This window comes from Amborella trichopoda, chromosome 4 (assembly GCF_054954075.1).
Source record: "Amborella trichopoda isolate Santa Cruz 75 chromosome 4, AtrichopodaSantaCruz75HAP2 v2.0, whole genome shotgun sequence".
Classification (NCBI taxonomy): Eukaryota; Viridiplantae; Streptophyta; class Magnoliopsida; order Amborellales; family Amborellaceae; genus Amborella; species Amborella trichopoda.
The window spans coordinates 59,309,405-59,335,154 of record NC_142339.1 but is presented as its reverse complement, the minus strand read 5'-3'; the positions used below and the strand labels follow the sequence as shown (position 1 = coordinate 59,335,154).

The following is a 25,750-nucleotide window of genomic DNA, read 5'->3' as shown; positions in this document are numbered from 1 at the left end:
AACCCTAAATCCGGACGTGGGAGTAAACCCTAACCCTAATATGGCCGCAGGAGATTAGTTTTCGTTCAATTGTCCAATACGTATCGGAGTTTTATCTAGGGTTTATGTGGCTCTACTTCAGTGGAAGATCTTCTTATTGCCTTATGATAATCTAGGATTTTACTGGAGATCTTCCAGGTATGGCGTTTACCTTATACCTGGTATGACTGTAACTTCATCTTGATCTTCTCTGTAGCTGTATAAACCCTAGAAGTAATTATTTTTATCATTTTTTGCTTTTAATGGAGCCTTTAATATTGTGGAGTTGGCGATTATTGAGGATTTGGACGTTGGATATTCTTTTAACCTGTTTCCTGATTCATGTGTCATCTGGTTGTAGCTTGTTTCTTTTTAGTTATCGAGAGGGTTAAATATGCTTGAAGGGGGTGTTTTACGGGATCCATATTTCATGCTATGTATTTGATTTGTGTGATACAATATAGATTGTATAAATGCAGCCATCTAATTTGACACCAGCTTATACGGAAGATAAATGGTCTTATTGTGTAATTTTCCATAGATGTATATGTATATACATGTATATACATGTGTATATATATATATATATATATATATATATATAGGGTGAGAGTAAAGAGTCAAATGTTTTGGCAACTCCTTGTTGGGGGATGAATTCATATGATTTTGAATCAGAGCTCTGTATGAGGTGGTGCACCCCAGGTGCACCCCAAAATCTCGTTATAAGATGTAGCAAATCTATGAACATTTGAATATCTTGATTATTGACGGTCTCGATAACATGCTACAAGATGAATCATTATTATTACTTGAAATTCAATTTTTTTTCATATTCATACATATCAAAGTGGAGATGATCAATTGAAGGGTTTTCTAATACCATTTGCCAGTACTGGAGACTGGAGGTAGGTAGGGAGGGAGGGAAGATGTGTAGTGCTACTGAAAACCTGATGTCACAGTAATTATTTCGAAGGGAGGGAAGATGTGTTGTGCTACTGAAATCCGCTGTCTCAGTAATTATGTCGACTTATGGAATAATCCTATCCCCATTCATGGTGCAATTATGGTATTTGCTTGGAATGGAGGCCAATTCATTGTTCAGTTACTTCAATTTCAGTTATTTTTGATAACCAGCTTTTTAAAAGCAACAATTTCATCATCTGCTAAAAAAGGTATAGTGAGTGGGGTTTTCTAATACCATTTGCCAGTACTGGAGACTGGAGGGAGGAATGGAAGATGTGTAGTGCTACTGAAAATCTGATGCCTCAGTAATTATGTCGAAGGGACTGAAGAAGTGTAGTGCTACTGAAAATCCGATGTCTCAGTAATTATGTCAACTTATGGAATAATCCTATCCCCTTTCATGGTGCAATTATGGTATTTGCTTGAAATGGAGGCCAATTCATTGTTCAGTTACTTCAATTTCAGTTATTTTTGATAACCATCTTTTTTAAAGCAACAATTTTATCATCTGCTAAACAAGGTTTAGGGAGTGGACTGTCTAAGCTAAATTCCTGGTTTACAACAGTTTTTAATTAATTTTTTATGCAAAAAAAATCAATTATTTAATGCGCGCATTCTACGTCATGATTAAATCTCTCACATTACCCATGTGACTAAACCCCCCACATTGTTGCCAAGGTAATTGACCTTTGTATTATGAGATCACGTGCATGTTATTTTACTAAAATTTGTCAACACCCTGATTCCTTCCTTCCATTAATTGACAAATTCTCTGCATCTGACTGATATTTAATCGTCATTCAGTTGCTCCACTAGTTTGTTTGGTGTTATGGCCGGTCACAGAAACTATAGCAGTAAACGCTCCCACTCCCAGGCAGACTCTATGGCGAATTTTGACAATGGAAGCAAGCGAAGAAACCCAGGAGAGGAAAGAGAACAATATGCCCCTGGACCGGAAGATACTGTCTATCGATACTTGTGTCCTGCAAAAAAGATTGGGAGTATAATAGGCAAGGGTGGAGAAATAGTGAAGACTTTAAGGGCAGAAAGCCAATCTAAAATAAGGATTGGTGAAACCATACATGGTTGTGAGGAGCGCATCGTGACCATTTTCAGTTCCCGCATGCGAAACCAAGCAACTTATGATGAGAGTGGTTTGGAGTTCATGTGTTCAGCTCAAGATGCACTATTCCGGGTGCATGACCGCCTTCTTGCTGATGAGACACCCGGTGAGGAGGGTGATGATACGAATTCCCAGAATGTCACTGCTCGTTTACTTGTTCCCGCAGATCAAATTGGGTGCATAATTGGGAAAGGAGGACAGATTATTCAGAACATGCGATCTGAAACTGGGGCCCACATTCGCATTCTGAAGAATGAGCAGCTGCCTCTTTGTGCTATGGCGTCAGATGAACTTCTTCAGGTTGTACATTACGAGGATCGAAGCTGTTGTTGAACTTCTAATGTTTGATTCAAGTCTATGTTTATTGAAATATCTTATTGTTTAAGCAAAATGATTGTAATAGTTGGTTGAAAGAGTATAAAGTAGAAAAAGCAGGCTCACACTGCACTTCTTTAGCCATTTATGGCCCTTTGTCCGCACTGTCTCACATATTGACAACGATTGTGTTGTCTCTTTGGTTTCAGATATCAGGGGATGCCTCAGTTGTTAGGAAAGCTCTATATCAAGTTTCTTCTCGTCTACATGAGAACCCTTCAAGATCTCAAGGAATGCTCTCCTCGGGGCCAATGATTCCACCTGGTGGTCAGTTCTTTGGTCCAAACTCTGGTGCCTCATACTATGGGGGATATAAAGGTGATGTTGGTGGTGATTGGGCAGTTGGGCCTTCACAACATCTCTATTCTGGTGCTAGAGATGACTCATCCGCGAAAGAATTTGGGCTTCGCTTGGTTTGCCCTTCTAGCCACATTGGTGGAGTCATTGGCAAGGGGGGTGTAATCATTAAACAAATCAGGCAAGAATCTGGTGCATTTATCAAGGTTGAAAGTAACAATGCGGAAGGTGATGACTGTGTGATAGCTGTTTCCGCAAAGGAGGTGTGCAGCTTAACATAGTTCTTGTTGGGATATTTTTTCAATTAATGCATTTGTTTTTGTTTGTTTTTAAGTTCCGATTGCCGTTTGTGTTTCAGTATTTTGATGATCCTTTCTCTCCGACCATTGATGCGGCAGTTCGTTTACAACCGAAGTGTAGTGAGAAGACTGAAAGGGAATCTGGAGAACCATCATTTACTACTCGCTTACTTGTTCCATCATCGCGTATTGGGTGCCTTATTGGAAAGGGTGGATCCATAATTTCTGAAATGAGGAAGATGACAAGAGCAAACATACGCATATTTTCAAAGGAAAATCTACCAAAAGTTGCCAGTGAGGATGATGAAATGGTCCAGGTTTGTCATACTTGCGTGGTTGTATCCTGTATCTGTTTTAGTGGTTGTATCCTGTATCTGTTTTAGTGTGTTTGATATGCTTGTTTTTATGCCTGTATTCTGTGTTATGTTATCAAAGTTGTTACTGTTTCTGTTGATTAAAGTGAAGGTTTATTTTTTCAGCTTTGAAATGGTTGTATATATTCTTGTGTTATGCAGATCAGTGGAGAGCTTGATGTTGCTAGGAATGCTCTCATTCAAGTGGCAACACGATTAAAGGCTAACTTTTTTGAGAGGGAGGGTTCTTTTCCAGTGTTTCCGTCATCTCTTCCTTACCTTCCGATGTCAGCGGATGTATCAGCAAAACCAGGTGGGAGGGGTTATTCTTATTCAGGAACAGGACTATATGGTGCCTCTGGTGATGTTACTTCTGATAGTTACGGGAATTATGCTAGTGGGCAGGTAAATTTTAGTTACTGCATGGTTTCCTTCAATTTATAGTTTGCATTTCTTTGATTATATTCTTGAAGAAAATAATTCCTGAAAATATCACTCACATGGCTCCTTTCTTTTTGTTGCATCTTGGTATTTTGGGTAATCTGTTATGGGGATTCTTCTCACTTTGACATACATTCTTCACTTCTTTTGACATGTGGAATGCAGAATGTGTATTTTACATATATTCTTCACTTCTTTTGACACTAGTGTATTTTTGTGGTATTTTCAAGATTCTGTAAATGGGTTGTATGTTTTAGAGCTCCAAACAAAACTTTCGGGATTTAGCTCTTGGTTCTTTGGCAACTGGAATGCAGAATTAATGTTTATGCACTGCTTTACCACTTGTTTAAACCTTTTCCTGTGTAAAATTTGATGTGTTTGATATTCATTTTTGTTACTCCTTTGGGTTGTTATTTGGTTCCCCATTCCTTCAAATTTTTTGATATTTCTCTAACCTTATATTGTAATGTCAGAGTGGAAGTAGTGGTGGTTATGGATCATATGGAGGCTACACATCAGGGCGTTCTGGTAGTGGGTAAGTGTGATTTCTTGTTTTTGTTTGTTGTATGAATTTCTCTAAAGGTTCTTTAATTTTTTTATTCAGTCTGAGGTATTTGTTGGGTTCAACACTTTTTTCTATTATTTGCCTCTTTTTGTTCTCTCCCAAAATTCTTTTAAGTGGGTTATTGGTGTTTGAGATTGCTTATTGATGTTTGTTACATCCATAATTTGTAAAGTGCGAGTTGGGTATTTTTTTTTGGTTAGGATGTAAGTGGGCTTGGGTCCTCTCTTTTGTCCCATTGTTTTTTTCTTGTTCGTCTTTATTGTTTTCTGGAGTCCAATTTCGTATCTTTTCAATCCCTTCTATTGTCAAACACTTGACCACCTTGTTACTCTTGGCTGCTGATGTGGGACATATGCACAGACTTACCTTACCTGATATGTGGTTTCTTGCACCCGCTGATGTGGGACCTTTGCACATGTATATTTACCTTGCCTGATATGTAGTTGCTTTTAGCAGGTTAACTAGTCAAAACTCTGTTTCTCATGGGAAACATCACGGTTATTAGGATGGCTGTGTGCCTAGCCCCGCAGGTAGATTATTGTGTCACTTTCGTCTGTACCTTTAAATTAAGATTTATATTTCCATCCATTAGTATTAGTCCTTCCGCATCTTTTATGTTACAATTTTTACTACCTAGTCAGCCCACCTATATTTAGATATCTGATTTACCTGTTTGCCTTTACCTTCCTATCCAAACAGCCAAGAACCATGATGCCTGGAGCCTGCTTACTGCCCTTTGATGAAGCCTCAAAGCCTAAACCTGAAGATCTCTGATGAACAGGGTTTTGGAAACTTTTGGCCCTTCCCCAGAAGAATATTTTTAGTGTGGTGTGATACCATTTGGCGATGTTGAACTGTTGTTTGATTACCCATCGCCATTTACTTCCCACCAGGCTTTATTTATTTATGTACCCAAGGGCCTTTCTTCTTAAGACCCCGTGTTATATGGAGACTATGACAAATACAGTTTCTTTGGTATTTTGCGAGAACAGAGAATTGCCCATTTCTTTTTTTTATGGCATTGCCAAAGTTTTTTAATTTGTGTTTGATGTGAAAATTTGATTTGCTGAATTTTTTGTTTGGTTCATTTTTGTAATGCCATGGGTTTTGGTTTGTTTTTGTCTGATAAATAGGTAATTTCATCATAGTCGAGAAGGTCTATTTTTCGGTACCATACCTGCAAATTTCTGCAAATTGTTAGTTATCCTTATCTTGATGTCTTATAGAATTTATGGGGTTTCCTTCTTTATTGGCCATGTCACTAAATTGATGGTAATTCTAAAGTCTAGACAATATGAGTACAGAATTGTCTTCTGTTGTTCTTTTAGAGAAGCCAGTTATAGGAAGTTTCTAAAATTTGGTAACATGATTGAAGTGAAAAAAAGGTAGGGGTTGTGGATATGCTCTTATTATGGGCTTGTTCATCATGAATGCTGAACTATATCGTGATGTATAAATATTTGATTGGTGTTGTATCAATAAATTTCCCCATTTTTTTTTTGGCTTTGACCATCATTTTCTTTTATCTTTTCTCTTGCGAAAGAAGTTGGGATTCTGGGTTGTGTTGTTATCATTATGTACATTTTAATTCTTGCAATAATCTGTTGAAGTAATTTTAATTTTTTTTGTCCAGGATGTGATTTGTTCACCAAATACTGTAGAAAAAGCTGTTGAATAATTAGTTTTGACAAAATGCTATATATGATGGTGGTACTCTTCTAGAAGAGATGATATTTTGGATTGTCATTGTTGACTGTGCTGCTCTGTTCCAATTGTTTCTATTCTCAACTTCCTTTTCGTTTGTCTGAGATTTGTTTTTTTTTGTTCTTTTGGGTCAATAGATCATTCAATTGTTTGTTCTTTTATTTACCTTCACATCTTGATTGGGTCAGATTGCAATTTTCTTTTTCTGTTTATAGTATATTTACTTAGGATTTTCCTTATATATCTAACAAATTTCGTTATGATTTTACTCAAACATCGTATGATGGTTTTAAATATACTTCAACTATGAAATAGAATTTATCTGAGGCACTTTGATGCAAGTTGTGCTTTACTTTGCTTCATTTCTTCTTTTTTGGTGCTGTTTTGTTTCTTTCTCACTGTTCCTGGATCCTTGGGATTTCCTCATGCAGTGCCTATGATGGGTTTAAATATACTTTGAGTCTTAGCTATGAAATAGAAGTTATCTGAGGCACGTTCAATGATGCAAGTGGTTTTTAACTTGATTTGGGTGTTTTAATTTTTTTCTCCTATTTTTTTTTTCTCTGTGTCTGTCTCTTGAGTATTTTGCATCTGGTTTTTACTCGAATGTATTGCAATGGTTCAGTTAACATTTAAAAAAAAAAAAAAAATGTTGATAAAAGCATTCATTCTCTCTCAGTTTTGTGGGTGTGTTCTTTGGGCTTTGATGCTTGTGTGATTGGCATTAATGTTTGTATTCCCACTTTATGAATCATGCATGCAATACTTAGTCTCTGATTGGTAGGATCAATTTATTGGAGCTAGGCTTTTGTATCCTGACCTATTTTAGTGTTGAAATAGGTCAAATGCTTGGGCTAGTCTGCTATTTGGATGGACATTCTTTACCTTTCAAACCCTGAAGAGGATTAGAAATCGTCATTTGCTTTGGGGAAAAACCTGATTTTGTTGATGTGTTTGTGTATACGGATTCCTATTTTTTGTGGGTTTTATTTGCTGTCACAATGGGATAGGTTGAGAGGTGCAGTTTCCAAAGTAAACCCATATTAGTACTGGTACTAGGATTAGCATTTTACTCATTAGAAGCGCTCTCATTTATTTGTTTTATGTTTTGTGTTTATTTGCATTATTATATTTTCTTTTGTGGTATGCCTCTTATGGTTTTATATTTACTTTGAGTGTATTTTCCAATGGGGAATTTGTCTGAGGCACCTCACGTTGAGTGTTTTGAAGTTTAGATTGCGCTATTCCTTTTGTCAATTGGTTTGGGCTTTAAGTAGTTTCTTGTTTTTTTTCCTATGACTCTTTAGGTATTCTCATGATTTGAGAGCATGAGATCAGCAATGCTTTTCAGGGTGATGATCTTCAGAATATCTTTTTTTATTTGTCTTCCCGGATATCTCTCTGCAAATAGCTCTCAGATGTTCTGTAAGTTTGAAATCCTGGTATGACATGCTATGGGTTAGTTGGAATTCGGCGGATTCTAATCTTATTACACTGTTGCTTTGGATATTTATTTTCTGTTTGCTTCTATGCGCTCTGATAGGTTTATATATAGTTGTGGCAGAAAAGCAAGAAAACATATGATTAGCGCAATGGCTTTTGTGCTAGCTGTTGCTTGTTAGCTTTATAGCGAAGACAAGCAAGAAAACAGATTCGCCATAGCACAACGGCTTTCATGCTAGCCATTGCTTGTTGCAAGAAAATGGATGCGCATTAGCCGTTGCTACCTTAAATCCGAGCAGTTGGTTGTCTGTTGGTATTATCTGGTAATATTATTCTGTTGGTATTTGTTTGGGTATTCTATTGTTTAGTTACATTTTTATCCCGTTGAGTGTTATTTTGAGTTTAGTGATGGTATAGTGGATACGGACATCAACACTCCTAGATGATGGGGCTTCCTGGAGTTCCTATGCACTTTCCGAATTGATGATATACTGATTTTAGTTGCTTTGTCAACCTTTAGATATTTTGTTTGTTGCATTTTTTAAAATACAAGGTACGTTTCATTCTATCTCCTTGCTTTAATTTACTCATTCTCGATTTAATTTGCTTTCTTTGAATTAGAGTGCACTTATCGATCTATGTACTTTATGATTTCCATTGCATAAACTAAAAATGTGTTATTTGGCATTGGTGTTTGCTTTTTGTAACTTCCTATTATCATGCTTTCGTTTCTTTATGTTGATTCTTTGTTCTTGAAAATTTTAAACGGACTTTCATATCTTAAAGTTGTTTAGGGCTACTGCTGCATTATCTGTGATTTGTAAATCTGGTGATTGTCGCAATTTTTAAACGTTCCTGCTTTTCTTTGTAAATTCTGGAGTTATGAGAGACTCTCTAGAACTTTTTTAGTATGTTATAAAGATAGCTTTTGTAAATGTGAGTATATGGGAGTCTTGTCACATGGAAATTCCTGTATATTTGATCATACATTTATTGTTCTTTCCATTTTTTCTTAATTTTGGTTTTATAAATGAACTAACTGCTCTTTTGTGTCTTTTTGGGGGGGGGGGGTGTTGTGTGTGTCTGTCTCTTTGTCTCCTCATGTTTGCACGGGCATCTGTGGTGTGTTTTACGGTAGATTTGTCCTATTGTCAGCGGTATGTGTGGCATGTTTTACAATCAACTTGTCCTAAAACTGTAGAGGTTTGCATTGTGCCCGACCAAATTCTATGGAGTCGTGTCAACGCACTTAGAATTATATTGTCTTTCTTTGAATACTAATTTGTGTGGTGTTGAGAATTGCTCTTGTCGTCCTGTTGTGGCAACCGGCACCCCGACAGAATGTGGCTTAGGGTGGTTCTTGTACTTATATTTTGGACTTTGATTCTTGAAAAGGGCATAATTTCATCTTTTAGAGTTTTTCCTTTACCTCTTATTTGGGTTTTGCTGTGTGGGTCTGATGTAGGTACATTTTTCTGGATTCTGTTTTTTGCTAGATTCTTTCGTGCTTCACCATTTTATTTGGTTTCAATGATGCATATGACGATTATCTAGACAGGGACATCGACAATCCTGTAGAGGATGATGACATTTTTTGGGAATCTCTCTGATGCATATTTCAATACTTTTTTGTCTCTTGGTTGCATTGAATATTGGTATGTTAAAAATTTTGAGATCCAAAGATTGTTCAATGGATTTGCCGTATGTTTTGATCTGTGGTCTTCATTTTTCATTTTTATTTTTTTGCTGGGATGGGGGTTATTGTTTCACTTTGTATGTTTTATTACCAGTAGAGCAGATTTGTGCTTTGTAATTATGTTTTATTTTTTTCCCCTATTTTTGGCTGGAATTTTTTCATATTTCGCCTTTGCTTGATTAACGATTTTTGTTCTATGTTTGTCTCCTTTGCTTACATGTTCATTTGTTGCAACTTTTTCTTGTTTAGAACATGATGTTCCAATATTTTTTCAAATTTTCTAAATGTAAAATGGTTTTCTATATCAATTTATTTGACTACTCAGTAACCTCTTTCGATGAAATCAAGACTTCATTTGGCCATTGATAATCATATGCACGATATGTCAGAGGGATGATGATGGTTCGTTTTAGTCACTACCTCTTAGTTTGACTGTTTTAGTCGTTGCGGAGGGATATGCGTTGAGATGTTAAGTTGCTGATTTGATGTCTTGGTTGTATTGAATATTGGTATAACCAAGACACCAAAAAAGTTTCGAAATATGTTTTATTACCAGTAAAGCAGATTTGTGCTTTGTAATTATGTTTTATTTTTGTCCCCTATTTTTTTGCTGGTATTTTTTCATATTTCGCCTTTGCTTGATTAACGATTTTTGTTCTATGTTTGTCTCCTTTGCTTACATGTTCATTTGTTGCAACTTTTTCTTGTTTAGAACATGATGTTCCAATATTTTTTCAAATTTTCTAAATGTGAAACGGTTTTCTTTTTCAATTTATTTGACTACTCAGTAACCTCTTTCGATGGAATCAAGACTTCATTTGGCCATTGATAATCATATGCATGATATGTCAGAGGGATGATGATGGTTCGTTTTTGTGACTACCTCTTAGTTTTACTGTTTTAGTCGTTGCGGAGGGATATGCGTTGAGATGTTAAGTTGCTGATTTGATGAGGTCAATACTAGTTGAAATTTTTGTGTTGTCGCTTGTATCCTGATGTTCATCTTTTGGTTCGATGGTACTCCTTGAAATGTCCATCCATTCACTTGTATTTTTATATTTCGTGTGTTAGGAAACGATGAATCGTTCTACTATCAATTTACTTGGACTTTATGTTGAGTACTCCCTTTAGTGTACAGTCTACACTTATTTGCTGGGGTCAAGTGGCCTATCTAGGATGACTTCCATGATCTGGAATTTGGGATACACTTTAGAGCCATCAGACGTTTATTTTCATCTGACCCTGAAAATTCCCATAGTTGCTGTAAGATACTTGGTCGTTTATTCAGGCTGATTTGGAAGAAAGAGTGTTTTATTTTTTGGTTCCTTTTTTTATGAAGTTGCCTATATCACCAAAATTTGGGGTCTTGAAAATATGTTCCTGCAGGTTTGCCCATTGGAGTAATGTGATCCTGTCAGAGAATGGAATCTTTTGGCTTTTACCTTATCTTGCATGTCACTCTTTTGAATTTTTATTTTCCGTATTTTTTATGAAGTGATTTTGTTTGTTCTTTTTCTTGTTGTATATGCTTTGGTTGTCTGCTCTGTTAAATCTTGGTTTGTTGGATCTGAAGTCTAATGGCTTTTGGAGAAATTTGCATTACTTTTTATACTATAATTTTTTTTTGTAAGAAAATTCTGGGAATGGAAAAAATTACGTGAGGAGGAAGATAGAAAATTATTCGAGTAATATATGTTTGCCGATGTGTTTTATTTGAATCAAAATGTGACTGATTTTTTCTTGTCTGTGTGAGACTCTCCCATTGCACTGTATTCATTTGGCCATATTCTTCCCTGAGGCGTCTAGCTTGAAAAGAATGGAAATTTTGGGATCATTTTTTTTCTTGGTTGTTTTTGATGTTTTTGAGAAAAAAAAATCTTAGGTCGTGATGCTTTTCATTTTTTTCTTGTGGCATATTTTCCATCTTGTTATCAATATTCCAATTTTTTGCTAGCCCATGATGTTTACATGCACGTATTATCAGATGAACAAATGATGATTCATTGTTTGTCACTACCTCTGAGGCTATCTTTTTCTATCACCAATTATTGTATTCTATGTGTTTATCAGAATGGATAATTAAGTTATTTTAGTAGTATTTACTAATGGAAAAGGTATATATATAGCCAAGGCTCCTAACAATTTAGTTATAGCCTACCACAAAAATTTCATTAGAAGTGGTTTTTTTGATGTCCAAATATTTTCAAATTGATCATCTCGACATCATGGGGCATGGACATGAAAAAAAACTGGATTTGCAAGATTTGGGAATAGTGCGTCTTGAAATACAATTTTGGACTGTCAATTTTCAAGATTTTCAAGTTTTCATAGATCTGTTCGATCTACACTATTTTTGAAGCTTTAGATGTTATAATTAAAGATGAAAATATATGTTAAGGCTATCACCAAGATTTCTAGTATTGTAATCACATTTCTCAACGCTATTTGAAGGTGCGCTTTGCTTTGATTGTTTGGAACCTCGGCTCTATACAAACCGCATTTTTTTTCCATATTGGCAGTTTCTTTTGGGGCAGATTTAATTCGTTGTTTTTTGTTGCTTTGGGGTTTCCTTTGCTGTCTTTGTCCGTCTCTTATATTTTTTTTCACTTATACCTTGCCTGGGCTGGTTATAGATATATTGCAAGCTAACTTATAATCTGTGATATTCTTTTATGTTTACTTGTCTTTTCATTCCATCCCACTCGGTTACTGAAATGTTTTCCCTTGGTTTTCTTTCCCTGGAAGTGTGGCATATCCAGCGATTTTTTGTGATTGATACACAAATTGCGGGGAGAGGTTCATTTGGTCTCTGTTTTTAACTCATTATTGGGGAAATTATCGTCCAACTATATAAGTGGAAATCTTTCTATCTGGTAATAAATTTTCTATAGCGTCAATTGTCTCTTGCCTATGAATTTCGTTCCCTTTCCGATGCTCTCTGGAAAAACCTTACTGGAAATTCCGTTGAGTGTGAGATGGTTGAGGGTGGAGGAGGTTTATTTTCAAATTTGGGTGTCAATCATTGGATATGCCCCATTTCCGAAGTAGAATATCAGGAAATTAATTTTCTAGTAGTCAAAGAGGGCGTTATTTCATTTCTAGGGATGAATTTACTGTAAGGGAGATTGGATTGTGCCAATGATGTTGTATTTGCACGTTTTTTCTGAAGATTAATTGGGGACATGCTTTTTATCATTTGTTCTGAAGCCTAGCTTCTGCTAGATTTTTACTCCATCAGCCATTTTATGTTTAATTTTGTTCTTTTATGGTTCACTGTCTATGGTCTGTAAACTCTCCCCCTTTAGTTTGTTGTTATTATTACTTGCGTATAGGTTGTCGTTTTTGAAATTCAGAGGTATTCATAAAGGAGACTCTGAATCTTTATTATCTCTTTCTTTTGAGGCTTTTGACTATTATATTTTTAGGCTCCTTTTATATGCATATGATGTAAAGATAGACCGTGACATCAGAAGTCTTTCCAGGGTATGGTGACTCGTCTTTGGGAATCTCTCTGATGCATAGTACTCGTTGTGCAGTGCATGTTTTATATAAATTGTTTGATGTTGCCATGGTGTATTTTATAAAAGATATTCTCTGAATCTTTATTATCTCATTCTTTTGAGTCTTTAGGTTCAGTGGCATTTATAAAGGTGAATGCCTGAATCCTTATTTTTTACTTTTCGAGCTTTTGACTACCATATATTTTAGGCTCATTTTCTTTGCATATGATGTCAAGATAGACAGGGAGATCAGAAGTCCTTCCAGGGTATGGTGACTCGTCTTTGGGAATCTCTCTGATGCATACTACTCGTTGTGGAATGCTCGTCTTATATATCTTGTTAGATTTTCATATGGCTGCGTTTCTTTTCTCTGTGATTCATAGTGTCTCATTCCTTCTTATTCCATGCTTCTAAGACATGTCTTTCTGGTTTCTTACACTCTACATGTTTGTAAATTAATGCACTGAGTATTTTTTGTCTCGTAAAAACATTTTGTGTTTTTGTTAACCAAAGTTGTTAGTGTTCCTGATTTTCAATTTTTACTGCACAAGGAAAATGGTGGGCTCTTTTGTGTTTTTATTCGCATGTGGGTGCTTATTTTTGTGTTTGAAGTAATTTACTCTTTTTAATTATTGGGGCCTGGTATTTTGCATTTGTAGGTGTTTTGGCTAGTGAGGTGTGTTATGCATGTGATGTGAAGATAGACAGGGACATCAGAAATCCCTTGTGGAATGTGATGATTTGTCTTGGGAATCTCTCTGATGCATAATGTTCCCTTTACTATTGTCGCCTTTTTTTAAAATCACTTTGATATTGATATTAACCCTTTATCTCTAAGTTTTGGGTCCTTAGCAATTTTAGGGTATCTTTTTTTTGTGATTATTGTTGGAGTTTTGGCTAGTGAGGAATGTATCATGCATGTGATGTGAAGATAGACAGGGACATCAGAAATCCCTTGGGGCATATGTTGTGATTTGTCTTGGGAATCTCTCTGATGCGTAATTTTCCATCTACTAAAGTATATTGTCGTCGTTTCTTAAAATCAGTTCTATTTGGTTATCGATATGTATGTAAATTGAACTCTAACAAACGTGGTTTTCTGAAAAACTGCAGTAATTTAGAAACCGATTTGAACTTTTGTTCCACCCTTATTAAGTGAGAAAAATGGGTTTTTGTAACAGTCATTTCATCGTTTTGTTTTTTTTTGTCTGGGTCTTTGTTAACCTTTATCTGTGATGGCTCGTCTGTTTGAAGGCATTTAGTTTCATTAACTTTATGATAAAGTGCAACAATAATTTTACCACTTTCCATTTGGGTATATCCTATTTATTTAACGGGTGTGGTTTGAACAAGGTTGCAACCGTTATCAATCCAATTAGGGCACTCCAAATTTTATCGTAACATGTAATTTTGTTGTAAAAAATTCATAAGACTCTGGAAATCTATTTTTATCTCTAACTAAAAAATTTTAAATTAAAAGAAAGGTTAAAATCATGTAGATTTTCTGTAAAAATATTTGACAATCTTGAAAATGAATGGTGTAGATAATGTGTTGCGAGATGCATTATTTTTGGGACTCGAAATCTTTTTTTTGTACTCACATCTCGATGTTGAGAGGATCAATTAGAGGGGTTTTTAAAATTAAAACGACCTTTTCCGATGGTTTTTTAGGTGTCCTATTTTTAGGTTCCATCTTTATATTAACTTTTTCCTTATTTAAATGCATACTGTTTCACTTACTCTGGTATGTAATAATCCGTTGTAGAAGGGCTAATTTCAAATGATCTTAGGTCTATATTTATCTAGCGTGGTTCTTGGTAGTGTCTATTTCTAATTATTATTCTTTATCTGAGGCTTTTTTTTGGCCATTTATTTTGTTTTTCCGTTGTTGCAGTTTTCTTTAGGTTTTGTCGTGGTCTGAATTTTTGGGTCGTTTTGTTTTCCTTACCTTCTATGTTTTATGTTTTTCAATTGAATATCAAATTGCAACCTCATAAGAATGGAAGATGAATCGTTATTTTTTAGCTAGCCTGCTGATTAAAATAACAGTTTGAGGGCCCCTTAACCTAGTTCTTGCATTGGGGCCCAAAAAGGGTTCATGTAAAGAAAGGTTTAGGGTTTATGACGTCTGGAGATTGAACTGAAGTTCTTGGCATTTCTTTTAGGTTTTTTAGGTACTGACATTGTTCTTACACACCAGATTTTAGTAGTTTTCCTTAATGTGTGTTTTTCAAGTTATCTTGCAAGCTTATGTTAAAGAAATTTATGTAGATGTCTTGTACTTTTTTGTGTAACCTAACATGCGTTGTGCTCCAAATGACAGCCATGTGAATGATCAGGGTTTGATATGCGGGGGTGAGAATTAGCCAAAAGTCTTGATTTTCTTGTCATAAATTTTCAGGAGTCATGATTGTAGACAATTATACTGTATTTCGAATTGTTGTGCTCTGACTAACCATTTTTGCAATTTTCTTACTACATGATTCGAGTTGTATTTTTATTATATTCTTTTTTGATAGCCTGATGATTGATCTTTAAGAATGGAGATTTGAAGGCACTTTTTGTTGTAGCCCATTGGGCATTGGGCTCCAAAATGTGTCAATGTAAGTAAAACGTCTAAGGTGTATGAAGGCTTGAGATTCAAACGAAATCATTGAGGCCCTGTAATGATTTTGTTAAACCTGTTTGGTGTCTACCATTTTTGGTGAACTTATCAAATTTAAGTGTTTTTCTCGTCTGAATTTGTGTCTGGAATTTTCTTGCAAGCTTTATTAAGAATAAACTCTTTTCGTTTATCTATTCAATGTCTTTATTTGATTTCTCATGTTTTTGTTTGTTGGGACTATGTTTGGTCATTTATCCTTTGGAACGGGTGTGTCGTAATTAATCTTGAGCATTGGATTTTAAATTTGGTGCCTGCATGTATTCTGCTGACCAATCTTACAGTTCAATAGATTTTTTTTGGTACTTTGGTATACACTTAGCTTTTCGGTTTCAGGGTGTTTTGGTTTTTTTGTTGGAAAATTGTTTTAATTGGGTGGATGTTGCATTTCTACAGTTGTGACTAGGAGAAAGTTAGAGAACCCTTTTTGATGGGGGTTTTTAAACTTAATTATGATGGTAGCTAGTTAAGAAGCTCGGGTCGTTATAGAGGAGTGGTGTGGGATTGGAATAGATTTGTTGTATTTTCTTATGCAGATCTCCTGTTAGGTAAGGGATTCGAATAGATTTGTTGTATTTGTTATGCAGGCCTCCTGGGAGAGAACTGCAAATTGGGCACCGGCTCTTTACAATGGTTTAAAAATTTTCATGGTAAGAAATTTAGGGTCTTTTGGAAGGCGATTCGTTGAAGGTCATAAGAAATTTAGGGTCTTTTGGAAGGCGATTCGGTGAAGGTCATAAAGTGACGCAATATGGAGTAAAAATCACCTTGGGTATTTTGTTACAAATTTGGGACTTGTTTAGCCTCTTGTTTTTTGGTGCGCATCTTCCGTGAGGCCAATGTATTAGCAGATTTCCATGCCAACGGAGGTTTTGGCGGTACTGTTTTAACTGAGACTTTGGTCTCGGACTGTGTGATTTTCCTTTTAATCTTTGATTAATAGTGCTTTGATACTAGCACTGCCAATTTTTTTAAAAAACATTTGAAACTAATACTGCCAATTGTTTTTAAAAGGATTATTATTTGTATTTTTTAGAAGTTATCTATTTTTTTATATATCTCATCAATTAATTTTTTGGAGGTGTTTTATTGTGCCACGTGTTGCGGGAATCTTGTATTTCTTGATGGAGCATCCGAATATCCGTGTTAGGTTTTTTTTTTTTTTATATTTGTTCTGGGGTTCTTGTATACTTGCCATTGTTTCTGAGTCTGAAATCTCCAATTTAGACATGTATGGCCGGGGTTGAGAATATATGTTCCAAGATGACACTTTTAAGGATGCATGGGGTGTCATTTCTTCGTTCAAGCTTATAACTAATTTCCCGTCACCTGTCAGTAGCACACCTTTGGCCGAGGCGTGAAGCATGGCATTCTGACTCTGAACCACTTTGGGTTGGGAGGCTGGGGATACTGTTATCTAGAAACCTTTAATTTCCCAAGAATTTCACTTTTTGTAAAATTTTCGTAACTGCATCCCAAGCCCACTCAGTGTTCGTTCCAAGTCTAACCAGGTGAATCAGACTCCAACACTTGGTGATTGATGCTGCCATCGTAACTTTTTTATGACTGCTCGTAGATTTTGCAATTCACGAGGGCACTTTGTGGAGGTTGAGACTACTGTTTATACAACTACTTTTATCCCGGTGGAAGTGTGCGGTCTGTATATGGCCAAGGCTCTAAGTTGTCAAATTGGAGCTCACCTTCAATAAGTATGAGAAATGTGGTTTGAATTTTGAAAATCTTTGCGATAGCCTTAAAATATATTTTTGTATTTACTTATAAAATTAAATGCTTAAAAGATGGTGTAAATTGGGTGGATTTATGAACAGTCAGCCCAAAAATGTGTTACAAGATATACAATTTTTAAAATTTGTAATCTATTTTTTTCTTATGTTCATACACCTTGATGTCGAGATGATCAATTTTAGGATCTTGTATTAAAACAACCTCTTCTAGTAAAATTCTTGATTTTGAGCTCTAATTTGATTTTTCATAGAGCCTAGATCTATATAAACTTTTCTCTTGGGGAAAGGTTTCAATAATATTTTCAGTTTTCAAAACGTATTCATGTTTTTGTGCAAATGCGGCCAACTCTTGCGTCCTTTGTATGAGAGCAGGTAAATATCCTGGGAGATAAAATGCAAGATCATGTATGGTCTTGATCTTGAGATTGGTCCGAAAATCTTCGTAAGATACCATGCCAATTGATCGTTTGGGACCTTACGTGCGGTTTTTTAAATAAAGATTCTCTAATTGGTCGTTTGGGGCCGTTCTTTTGCAAAACTGGGTTGTGGATCAATACTTGGGTATGTTATTTCTTTAATTTTTGTTCTTTATTTTGAGTGAGTTATTTTGAGTGAGGTGACCTAGTCTGGAACTTCCTTAGCTAATCGTGGGTGTGCAAATTCGGGTACTTGTAAAATCCCTTTTTCGTAGTTTGTTAATTAAGTACTTGTAAAATATCGTTTTCGCAGTTTGTTCATTAACCAGTGAATGTATTCAGCTCATGATTTAATGATTACATATTGGTTTATCCCCAGTTAAAAAGATATCTTAGAAATAAGCTATCAATAATCTGACAAACGTCAATTCTTGGATATGTGAATTCCTCTTTTTTTTTTTTTAATCTTTTTTTTGAGTGAGATGACCTACTATGGAACTTCCTTAGCAAATCTTGGGTTTGCAAATTCTGGTGGTTGTAAAATCTTGTTTTCACGTTTTGTTGATTAACCAGTTTAGCTATTCTGTTCGTGGATTGATGGTTACATATTGGTTTCTCTCCAATTAAGAAGATTTCTAAGAAATAAGCCATCTATAATACAAACAAATTAGATGGTTCTCTTCTGTTCTTTTATATATACAAAGGAAAAAATTTATATAAAGTTGCAACCCTAAAATGTAGAATTATAGAGGCACCTAAAAAATCATTCAGAAATGTTGTTTTAATGTTGAAAAATGCTCTAATTGATCATGTCGACATCGAGATTTATAGATATGAAAAAAAAAATGCCTTTGAGACCTAAAAATAGCGCATATTGCAACCCATTATCAAGACCGTCAATTTTCAAGATTTTCATTTGTTTATAGATCTGTTTGATTTTAACCATTTTTTAAGTTTAAAATTTTTTAATTATATATGAAAATCGATTTTAAGATAATCCTATTATTCGTTTACAGGAAAATAAAATGTTATGATAAAATTTGGAGGTGCTACCTAATTGGATTATTTAAAGTTGCAACGTTATAAAAACCCCACCCATCTAGAAATAGTATATTTTCTAATATATTGTTTATTTGAAAAAAATTTGTTGGCGCATTTTTATTGAATACGTAATTCTCAAGTAATAGTACTAAATTATGAGCATCACAAGGTTAACGAAGTATATACTACTCATAATTTTATTATTCAAGTAGTAGTAGTAGCGGCCGCTGCAACAGTAGTAATAATAATATGTAAATTATATAATTAAATAATAATGTCATTGCGATATTGATTATATAATAATTTTATCAGATTTTATAATTATAGAATAATAATTATGTGATATTGAATATATAATTATTTAATGAAATTTTATCAAATTTAATAAAACCTTATTGATATTAAAAATGTTGTAATAAAAATAGATAAATTTTAATATCAGCATACTACACTGTAATATTATCGTATATGATACTTTGTTATAATATAATAAAAGTAATAATATAATAATAGTAATAAAATATTTAGTATAGATAGTATAAATTACTTATAACATTATTATAAGGTGTGGTTTGCATAAGGTGGACCTCCAAATTTTAACATGTCATGTAATTTAGGTGTCAAATACTTCAGATGGCTTTGAACATCTATGGTCATATCTAATTAAAAAAATTTAAACTCTAAAAATGTTTCTATTCTATGAACATAAGAAACTTATGAAAATGGGCTGCCCTGATGATATGTTGCATGATGCACTGTTTTTTAGAAAAACTTTTTTTCTTTTTTTTTTTCATATTCATAGATCTTGATATCAATATGATTCATTAGAGGGTTTCTCAACATTAAAATAACCTTTTCCGATAGATTTTTGAGGTTCACCTTTATCCTTCATTTTGAAGTTGTGACTTTATATAATCTTTTTCCTTATTATAATAGTTCCGGAATATCATAATAACATAATGTTAAGAAAAGGGAAAGAGGAGTATGAATGGGTAAACACCTCAATGCAAAAAACTAGTAACATAATGTTAAGAAAAGGAGAACAGAAGTATGAATGGGTACACCCCATTGCAATAAAAACTAGTTTTTACCGAATGCTTGAAAATACACATTTCAGGTTTTTTTTTTTTTTAGAACGAAAAAGTTTATATAAGAATGCTACCTTATAATGTAGAACAACAAATGCCCCTCAAAAATCCATTAAAAAAAGTAGTTTTAATGTTGAAAAGCCCTTTGATTGGTCATCTCGACATCAAGATGTATGAAAAATAAAAAGTTTTTAAGGTTCAGAAATAGTGCATTTTACAATATATTATCTACACCATCCATTTTCATATGTTTACAGATCTACTTGATTTTAACTATTTTTTAAATTTGAATTTTTATAATTAGATATAAAAATAGATTTTGTGATAATCCTAAGAACATTTACATCAAAATTATGTACGATGATATAATTTGAAGGTGCACTTCTCCTCTACACCTACGGATGCATCTGTATGCAAACTGCACCCTTTTTAGAATGAGTGAGTACTAGATATGAGAGGTTTTGACGATATCGATATCCTGGATTAAAATATTATAATTAGATATAAAAATAGATTTTGTGATAATCCAAAGAACATTTTACATCAAAACTATATACGATGATATAATTTGAAGGGGCACCTCTCCTCTACACCTACGGATGCATCTGTATGCAAACTGCACCTTTTGTAGAATGAGTGAGTACTAGATTTGAGAGGTTTTGACGATATCGATATCTTGGATTTGATATGATTTGATATCTAAACGTGTTAATTATGTACGGACCTGAAAAACGATCCGAAAATACTATATGCCCTCTATATACCAAAAAATTACAATCAAGATCAGAAAATTCAATTTTTTATTTTTTAACAAAATTACTCCTCGGTCTAAAGATGCCATTTTTTTACTACTTTTTAATTATTTATATTATTATTTTTATTTAGTAGGGCAGTGTCCAACGTTTAAAAGGCATTGCTCAGTTAATCCGAAGATGGGAAGCTTGGAATGCTCAGGCAATCCGAAGATGGGAAGCTTGGAATGCTCAGGCAATCCGAAGATGGGAAGCTTGGAATGCTTACTCTTTTTAGAATTACAAGAATAAGCGGTCTGGGGACGTCAGACCTCTCTCTGGACTAAAAAAATAAAAGCGTCAGGGCGGTCCGAGGGTCCCATCCTCTGACTGCTTACTCTTTTCAAAATTACAAGTATAATCGATCCAAGGATGGGGACCTCAGACCGCTCCAGGGTGGTCTGAAGTTACTATCCTCAAACCTTTTATGTTTTTATAAAATTATAAGAATAAGAGGTTTGATGATGGAGACCTCGGACCACTCTAGGACTTTTGTTTTAGTCCAAAAAGCGGTATGAGGCTCCCATCTTTAGACTGCATGGGCCGTGCCCCTTAAACGTCGGACATTGCCCTGCTAAATAAATACATAAAAAAAAAAATTAACAAGCAATCCGAGAATGCCATCCTAAGACAGAAAGGTAATTTTGGTAAAAAAAAATCACGTTGACTGACTTTGGTTGTAATTTCTGGGTATATAAGAAGCATACCATATTTTCAAATCTTGCTTTCAGGTCTATACGTAATCAACTCTATCAAAAAATACACCCAAATCTAACCTCGATAAAATTAATAAATAAATTGAAATATTAAATGGTTTCCAAAAGCCCATTGTGGAAAAAGGGTAGGCTTTTTTTTGGTAATTCAGTATGGAAGAAAACCCTCTACCCTGTTTTTTAAAAAGGTTTAGTGTAGTGGGTGTTAGTGAAGTGGCGTTATTGTGAATGAAAACCATAACATGATGACTAAGGTGTGGGAGTTAGGGGTGGCAACAGGTTAGGTTCAACTAGACCAGGATCCGGACCCAGACTCAGACCTAAATAGTATTCAAATTTGGGTTTTGGACTTAGAACCGACCTGTTGGGTCCAAAAAATTGGACCCATACTTTCAGGATGAGTTTTTTCTATCTTTTTTTTTTTATTTTTTTTTGCTATTATATATCCGTATTATTAGCAACAAGATCACAATCATCCGCTGTTAGATTTAAAGCAGTCTAATTTGTAGATTAATAGTTAGAGATAGTTGTCAGTTCTTATAATATACGATGATACAATCTTGAATACACTTAAACGAAAAAGTCTTAAAATAAAGTATCTTTATCTCGAACAATTCACAGGTATGATTCAGGTCCAAAACCCGAATCGGGTGTACCTAGCGGGTCGTTGGTCGGGTTCGGGTCCATTACCACCCCTGGTAGGAGTGCTACCACCGCGTTCGTAGCCTCTTTACGAGAAGGGTAGGCCTTTCCTTCTCTTTATCACCTTAACTGAGCATTTTGGTAAAAAGAGATAAGCAGGAAGATGCCAAAATTTCAGTTGCCCTAACATTAACGCTTTTCGTTAAAAAAGGAGGCTTCTCGGAAACCCTGGCCAAAATTTGGGTGAGATAGGCCTAAATTTGGTCCAGACGTTGGAAAGGCGACTGGTTTTGGGGGGCAGATATTAAGATCATGCAATGGTGGTTCTCATAGCAAAATACAGATGATGGGCCCTCCTCAGGTTTTTTTCGATTTTTGAGTTAAAGCAATTACACCGCGTGGAGCAGCAGTTTCCGTGTGAACTGATTCTGTATTGATTGATGGAAAGAGAGGCATTAATTGATTTGTTTGAATGAGAGTAACAAAAGAGGAAGACTTTTTGTACGTTCAAATAGGGTAAGGAGAAAAGGTGGTTCAGTTTTTCGAACGAGAGGAAAGTGGGAGACAGGGGCCTGGTGTTCATGATGAGCTGAAGAGAGAGATTAGGGGTAGGCTAAGCAGGGCAGGGCAGGGCTAGACTGAGGAGATACACTGCCCAAAAATAACACCACTGCTCTATCCCCGTACCTCACGTACTTTCTCCCTCTTCTCTCACCTCTCTCTCTCCTCTCACGAGGGAAGTCACGGCCTGCTTTTAGGTGAGAAACCAGAAAAAAAAAACAAATTTTTTTTTTTTTTTTTTAATTTTAAAAAAATTCTCATATTTGAAAAGGAAAAAATGGGTTGTTTCGTTACTAAAAAATTATCTTATTTATCTTTTTGACCACTATGCTTGTTACGATAGAAAATATGAATTTTAAGTTTTAAAATTAGTTCATTTATCACCAAGATTGTCCATTTTAAAAAACTTCGGATGCTCATAAATATGCTAGATTTGCATCACTTTTGAAGCTTTCAATTTCTAAGCCATGATAACAGTTTTTGGAGTTTTGACACCGAAAATACATCTTTTAATGCGATTTTGAGATGCGCCTTGCTATGATTTATTGAGATTGTCACCTTATACAAACCTCACCCATTCGACAATTGAGACCAGGAGAACTACAAGTCTACAATGGCAGAACATTTTATTGCTATTAAAAAAGGTGTACTAGAGATTCTTTTTTTATTCTTTGGTGTGGGCATCATAAGATTGAACCTGGAAATCTCTCTCTCACACATTTTGGATACTTATTAGTTATTACATAATTGGACACACCTCTCTCCCTCTCTTTCTCTCTTCTGTGAAGGGTCTTGTCTCTCATTAAAATAACTCCTCTTGTGCATGCCACACGCATACAATACATATGCGTGAGAGTGAGAGTGAGAGTGAGTGAGAGAGAGAGAGAGAGAGAGAAAGCCTGAGTCCGCCCGATGGGAATGGAGTGTTTACAATGTGATTTGTACCAAAATGGAGTGTTTTGATTTAAGGTCCTATCCCAAATTATTAGTATAACCGTTTTTTAAACCCTCCCCCGGTTTTTATTCTTTCTTTTTACTAGAAAGAGGAGAATAAATCCTGCACATTTTCCCATTTTCCTCTTCCTCAAGAAAATGTACCTTGCTACATTTTATTTCAATATTTGCTTTAAAAGGGCGTGCATCTCCTTTTCTCTCTCGCTAGAAATGAAAGAAAATTAGTCTGTGTTACTGGTAGTGATATCTAAGACACAGACCTCGTTGAAGAGAGAGAAAGCATTTCCTAAAACTGTAAAATTAGTATTGCTTTCTTCATGCGATCAATCATACGACGCTCTAGTGAATAATTATTTGCAACAGCTGGCTTTTGACGTATAACACAAGGCTCTTCTGCACATCTATAAATACCTCTCTCTCTCTCTCTACACATGAATATTGCAGATCGAATTATGTATCTCTTCAGGTTTACCTTCATTTTTTTTGGGTAAGTTTTTTTTTTTGTTTTTTTAAAAGTCATTAGGGATTTACGCTCCTGGTGAGAATTGAGTAAGAATATGTATTCCAATCTTGTAAAAACCTCTCTCTCTAGATTACGTCTGTCTTTCTCTCTCTCCTTTCATAGTGCAGTGATCATCAAAGAGAGGCTACCAGCTTGTAACTACACTATACGTCTATATTTCTATTTTGTAAAGGGCGCACACAATCTCTCTCTGATATATTCTGAATTTGTTCTCTCTCTCTCTCTCTCTCTATCACGAGCCTAGAGAGCATGCGTCGTCATCGTACAGGCCTTTTTTTTTTGGGTTTTTAAGTTCTAAATACAGGCGTAATAGAAGTACATGATGTACAAATATACAATAAACATGCACTACTTTTTATTGACTTTATTTCTCTGTCTAAATCAAGATCATGGCATGCATCCATAAAGGTTTACAAGCATATCGTACATGGCATGCAAGTTGTTTCAAAAAAAAAAAAAAATATCATTTAATAAGGAACCAAGTACACATCCAGTGAAATTTAAATGATATTAAATTTTCTCTCTCTTTAGGTAGGGTGAGGTTTGTGCTACTTTCTACAAACATTTACTTTTGGACATGTTTTGTACGCGTGATAGTATTTTCATGTGAAATTTTTTTTTAATTATGATTTAGTGGGGAGATTTTTTTACATTAACTAACTGTCAATTGGTGTAAAAAATTGCATTGAAATCAATTGGTGCGGAAAAAAACTCTCAATATTTAATCACATGAGCAATTTTTTTCGCGTGAAAATACTTTAATAGTATTTTTACATGCACACCAAACATGCCATCATACTTATCTTATTAAAACTAAGGAATTTATCACCAGAAATTTATCAAAATATCTATTGGAGATAAACTATTCAACATATTATCCTTATATATGTGGATTTAATTTCAAAACACGCATCAAATACTTTGTCAGTTGGAATAATTGCAAAAGGGTTACATTTTGAATTGTTCTCGCGGGAGTTATGATAAATTTCTCATTGGTCAAAATGCATTGAAGATAAACTATTCAAAATTTTAATCATATTTATTGTTTCAATTTCATAAAATCCATCGGTCAAAATGCATTTAAGATACACTATTCAACATTTTAATCATATTTATTGTTTCAATTTCATAAAATCCATCAAAATACACATGACCATTCGTTGAAATAGTTGAAAATGGCAAAAATATTAAATAGTTGATATGCTATGTGTATTTTGGTAAGTTTTATTTTAAAATATTGGTGTAGGACCTTATTATTCTTTCTAGAGGGCACCTATGAATATTTTAATAATGAAATCTCTTTTGAAAAATATGAGAAACAATAAAACCATATTCTTAGGTACTGGACTGGCTCATTTATGGCGTCTAATACTGGAAATTTTATTGGTGTACAACCTTATGATTCTTTGTAAATTTTAAAAGGCCCCGTGTTTAGCATTTCGTTGAGATATATTATTCCGATGCATACAATTTTGGACTGTTTTTGAGATAAAAAATAAAAATAAAATTTTGGTCGAATGTTTCGAACATTGGACCGGCCATACTATTGGTTAAATGTTCTTATCACTATTTTATATCTTGCCCCATACATAAGGGAAGAAGCTTTCATTGTTTACGCCATCATGGGGGAGGAAGGATTTGAACCCCTGACAGTATAGTTCGTAGCCATGTGTTTTAATCCTACTCATCTCTATTGAAGTCATGATTGGAGTTTCAAATAAAACAACATTTTCACTTAATAAAATGTGTTATAGTTTTAATCATCTTTGAATTGACATTGGGGATGCTTAATACCAAGTCTCTTTGTGGCTCTTTTTATTGGGCGGAACACCATGCT

General features: G+C 34.6%; 1 protein-coding gene and 6 non-coding genes across 17 annotated transcripts; all 7 read left to right on the top strand.

Annotated features, from left to right (window-relative positions):
* On the top strand, positions 1-17,338 carry LOC18422018 (KH domain-containing protein At4g18375). 11 transcript variants are annotated; one of them, XR_016055096.1, is made up of 8 exons: positions 1-177; positions 1,786-2,404; positions 2,629-3,039; positions 3,135-3,392; positions 3,591-3,833; positions 4,343-4,404; positions 7,446-7,563; positions 16,027-16,333. XR_016055096.1 is itself a non-coding variant. In XM_011624090.3 (8 exons), the coding sequence occupies exons 2-7, from the start codon at positions 1,811-1,813 to the stop codon at positions 4,937-4,939; spliced, it is 1,617 nt and encodes a 538-aa protein (XP_011622392.1). In that variant the 5' UTR covers positions 1-177; positions 1,786-1,810; the 3' UTR covers positions 4,940-4,964; positions 5,134-5,472. The 11 variants fall into 11 exon arrangements, 8 of the variants coding, with proteins under 8 accessions (XP_011622392.1, XP_088722296.1, XP_088722298.1 ...); XR_016055097.1 differs by having other exon boundaries at positions 1-200; XR_016055095.1 differs by lacking the exon at positions 16,027-16,333 and adding an exon at positions 7,682-7,936.
* LOC148782653 (small nucleolar RNA Z267) lies at positions 6,566-6,635 on the top strand. Its single transcript, XR_016055196.1, has one exon. It is a non-coding gene; the product is annotated as a small nucleolar RNA Z267 (small nucleolar RNA).
* LOC148782652 (small nucleolar RNA R44/J54/Z268 family) lies at positions 9,114-9,197 on the top strand. Its single transcript, XR_016055158.1, has one exon. It is a non-coding gene; the product is annotated as a small nucleolar RNA R44/J54/Z268 family (small nucleolar RNA).
* On the top strand, positions 12,713-12,798 carry LOC148782651 (small nucleolar RNA R44/J54/Z268 family). Its single transcript, XR_016055157.1, has one exon. It is a non-coding gene; the product is annotated as a small nucleolar RNA R44/J54/Z268 family (small nucleolar RNA).
* LOC148782650 (small nucleolar RNA R44/J54/Z268 family) lies at positions 12,996-13,081 on the top strand. The gene has a single exon (XR_016055155.1). It is a non-coding gene; the product is annotated as a small nucleolar RNA R44/J54/Z268 family (small nucleolar RNA).
* Positions 13,460-13,545, top strand: LOC148782649 (small nucleolar RNA R44/J54/Z268 family). The gene has a single exon (XR_016055154.1). It is a non-coding gene; the product is annotated as a small nucleolar RNA R44/J54/Z268 family (small nucleolar RNA).
* Positions 13,691-13,778, top strand: LOC148782648 (small nucleolar RNA R44/J54/Z268 family). Its single transcript, XR_016055156.1, has one exon. It is a non-coding gene; the product is annotated as a small nucleolar RNA R44/J54/Z268 family (small nucleolar RNA).
* Positions 17,339-25,750: the final 8,412 nt, after the last annotated feature.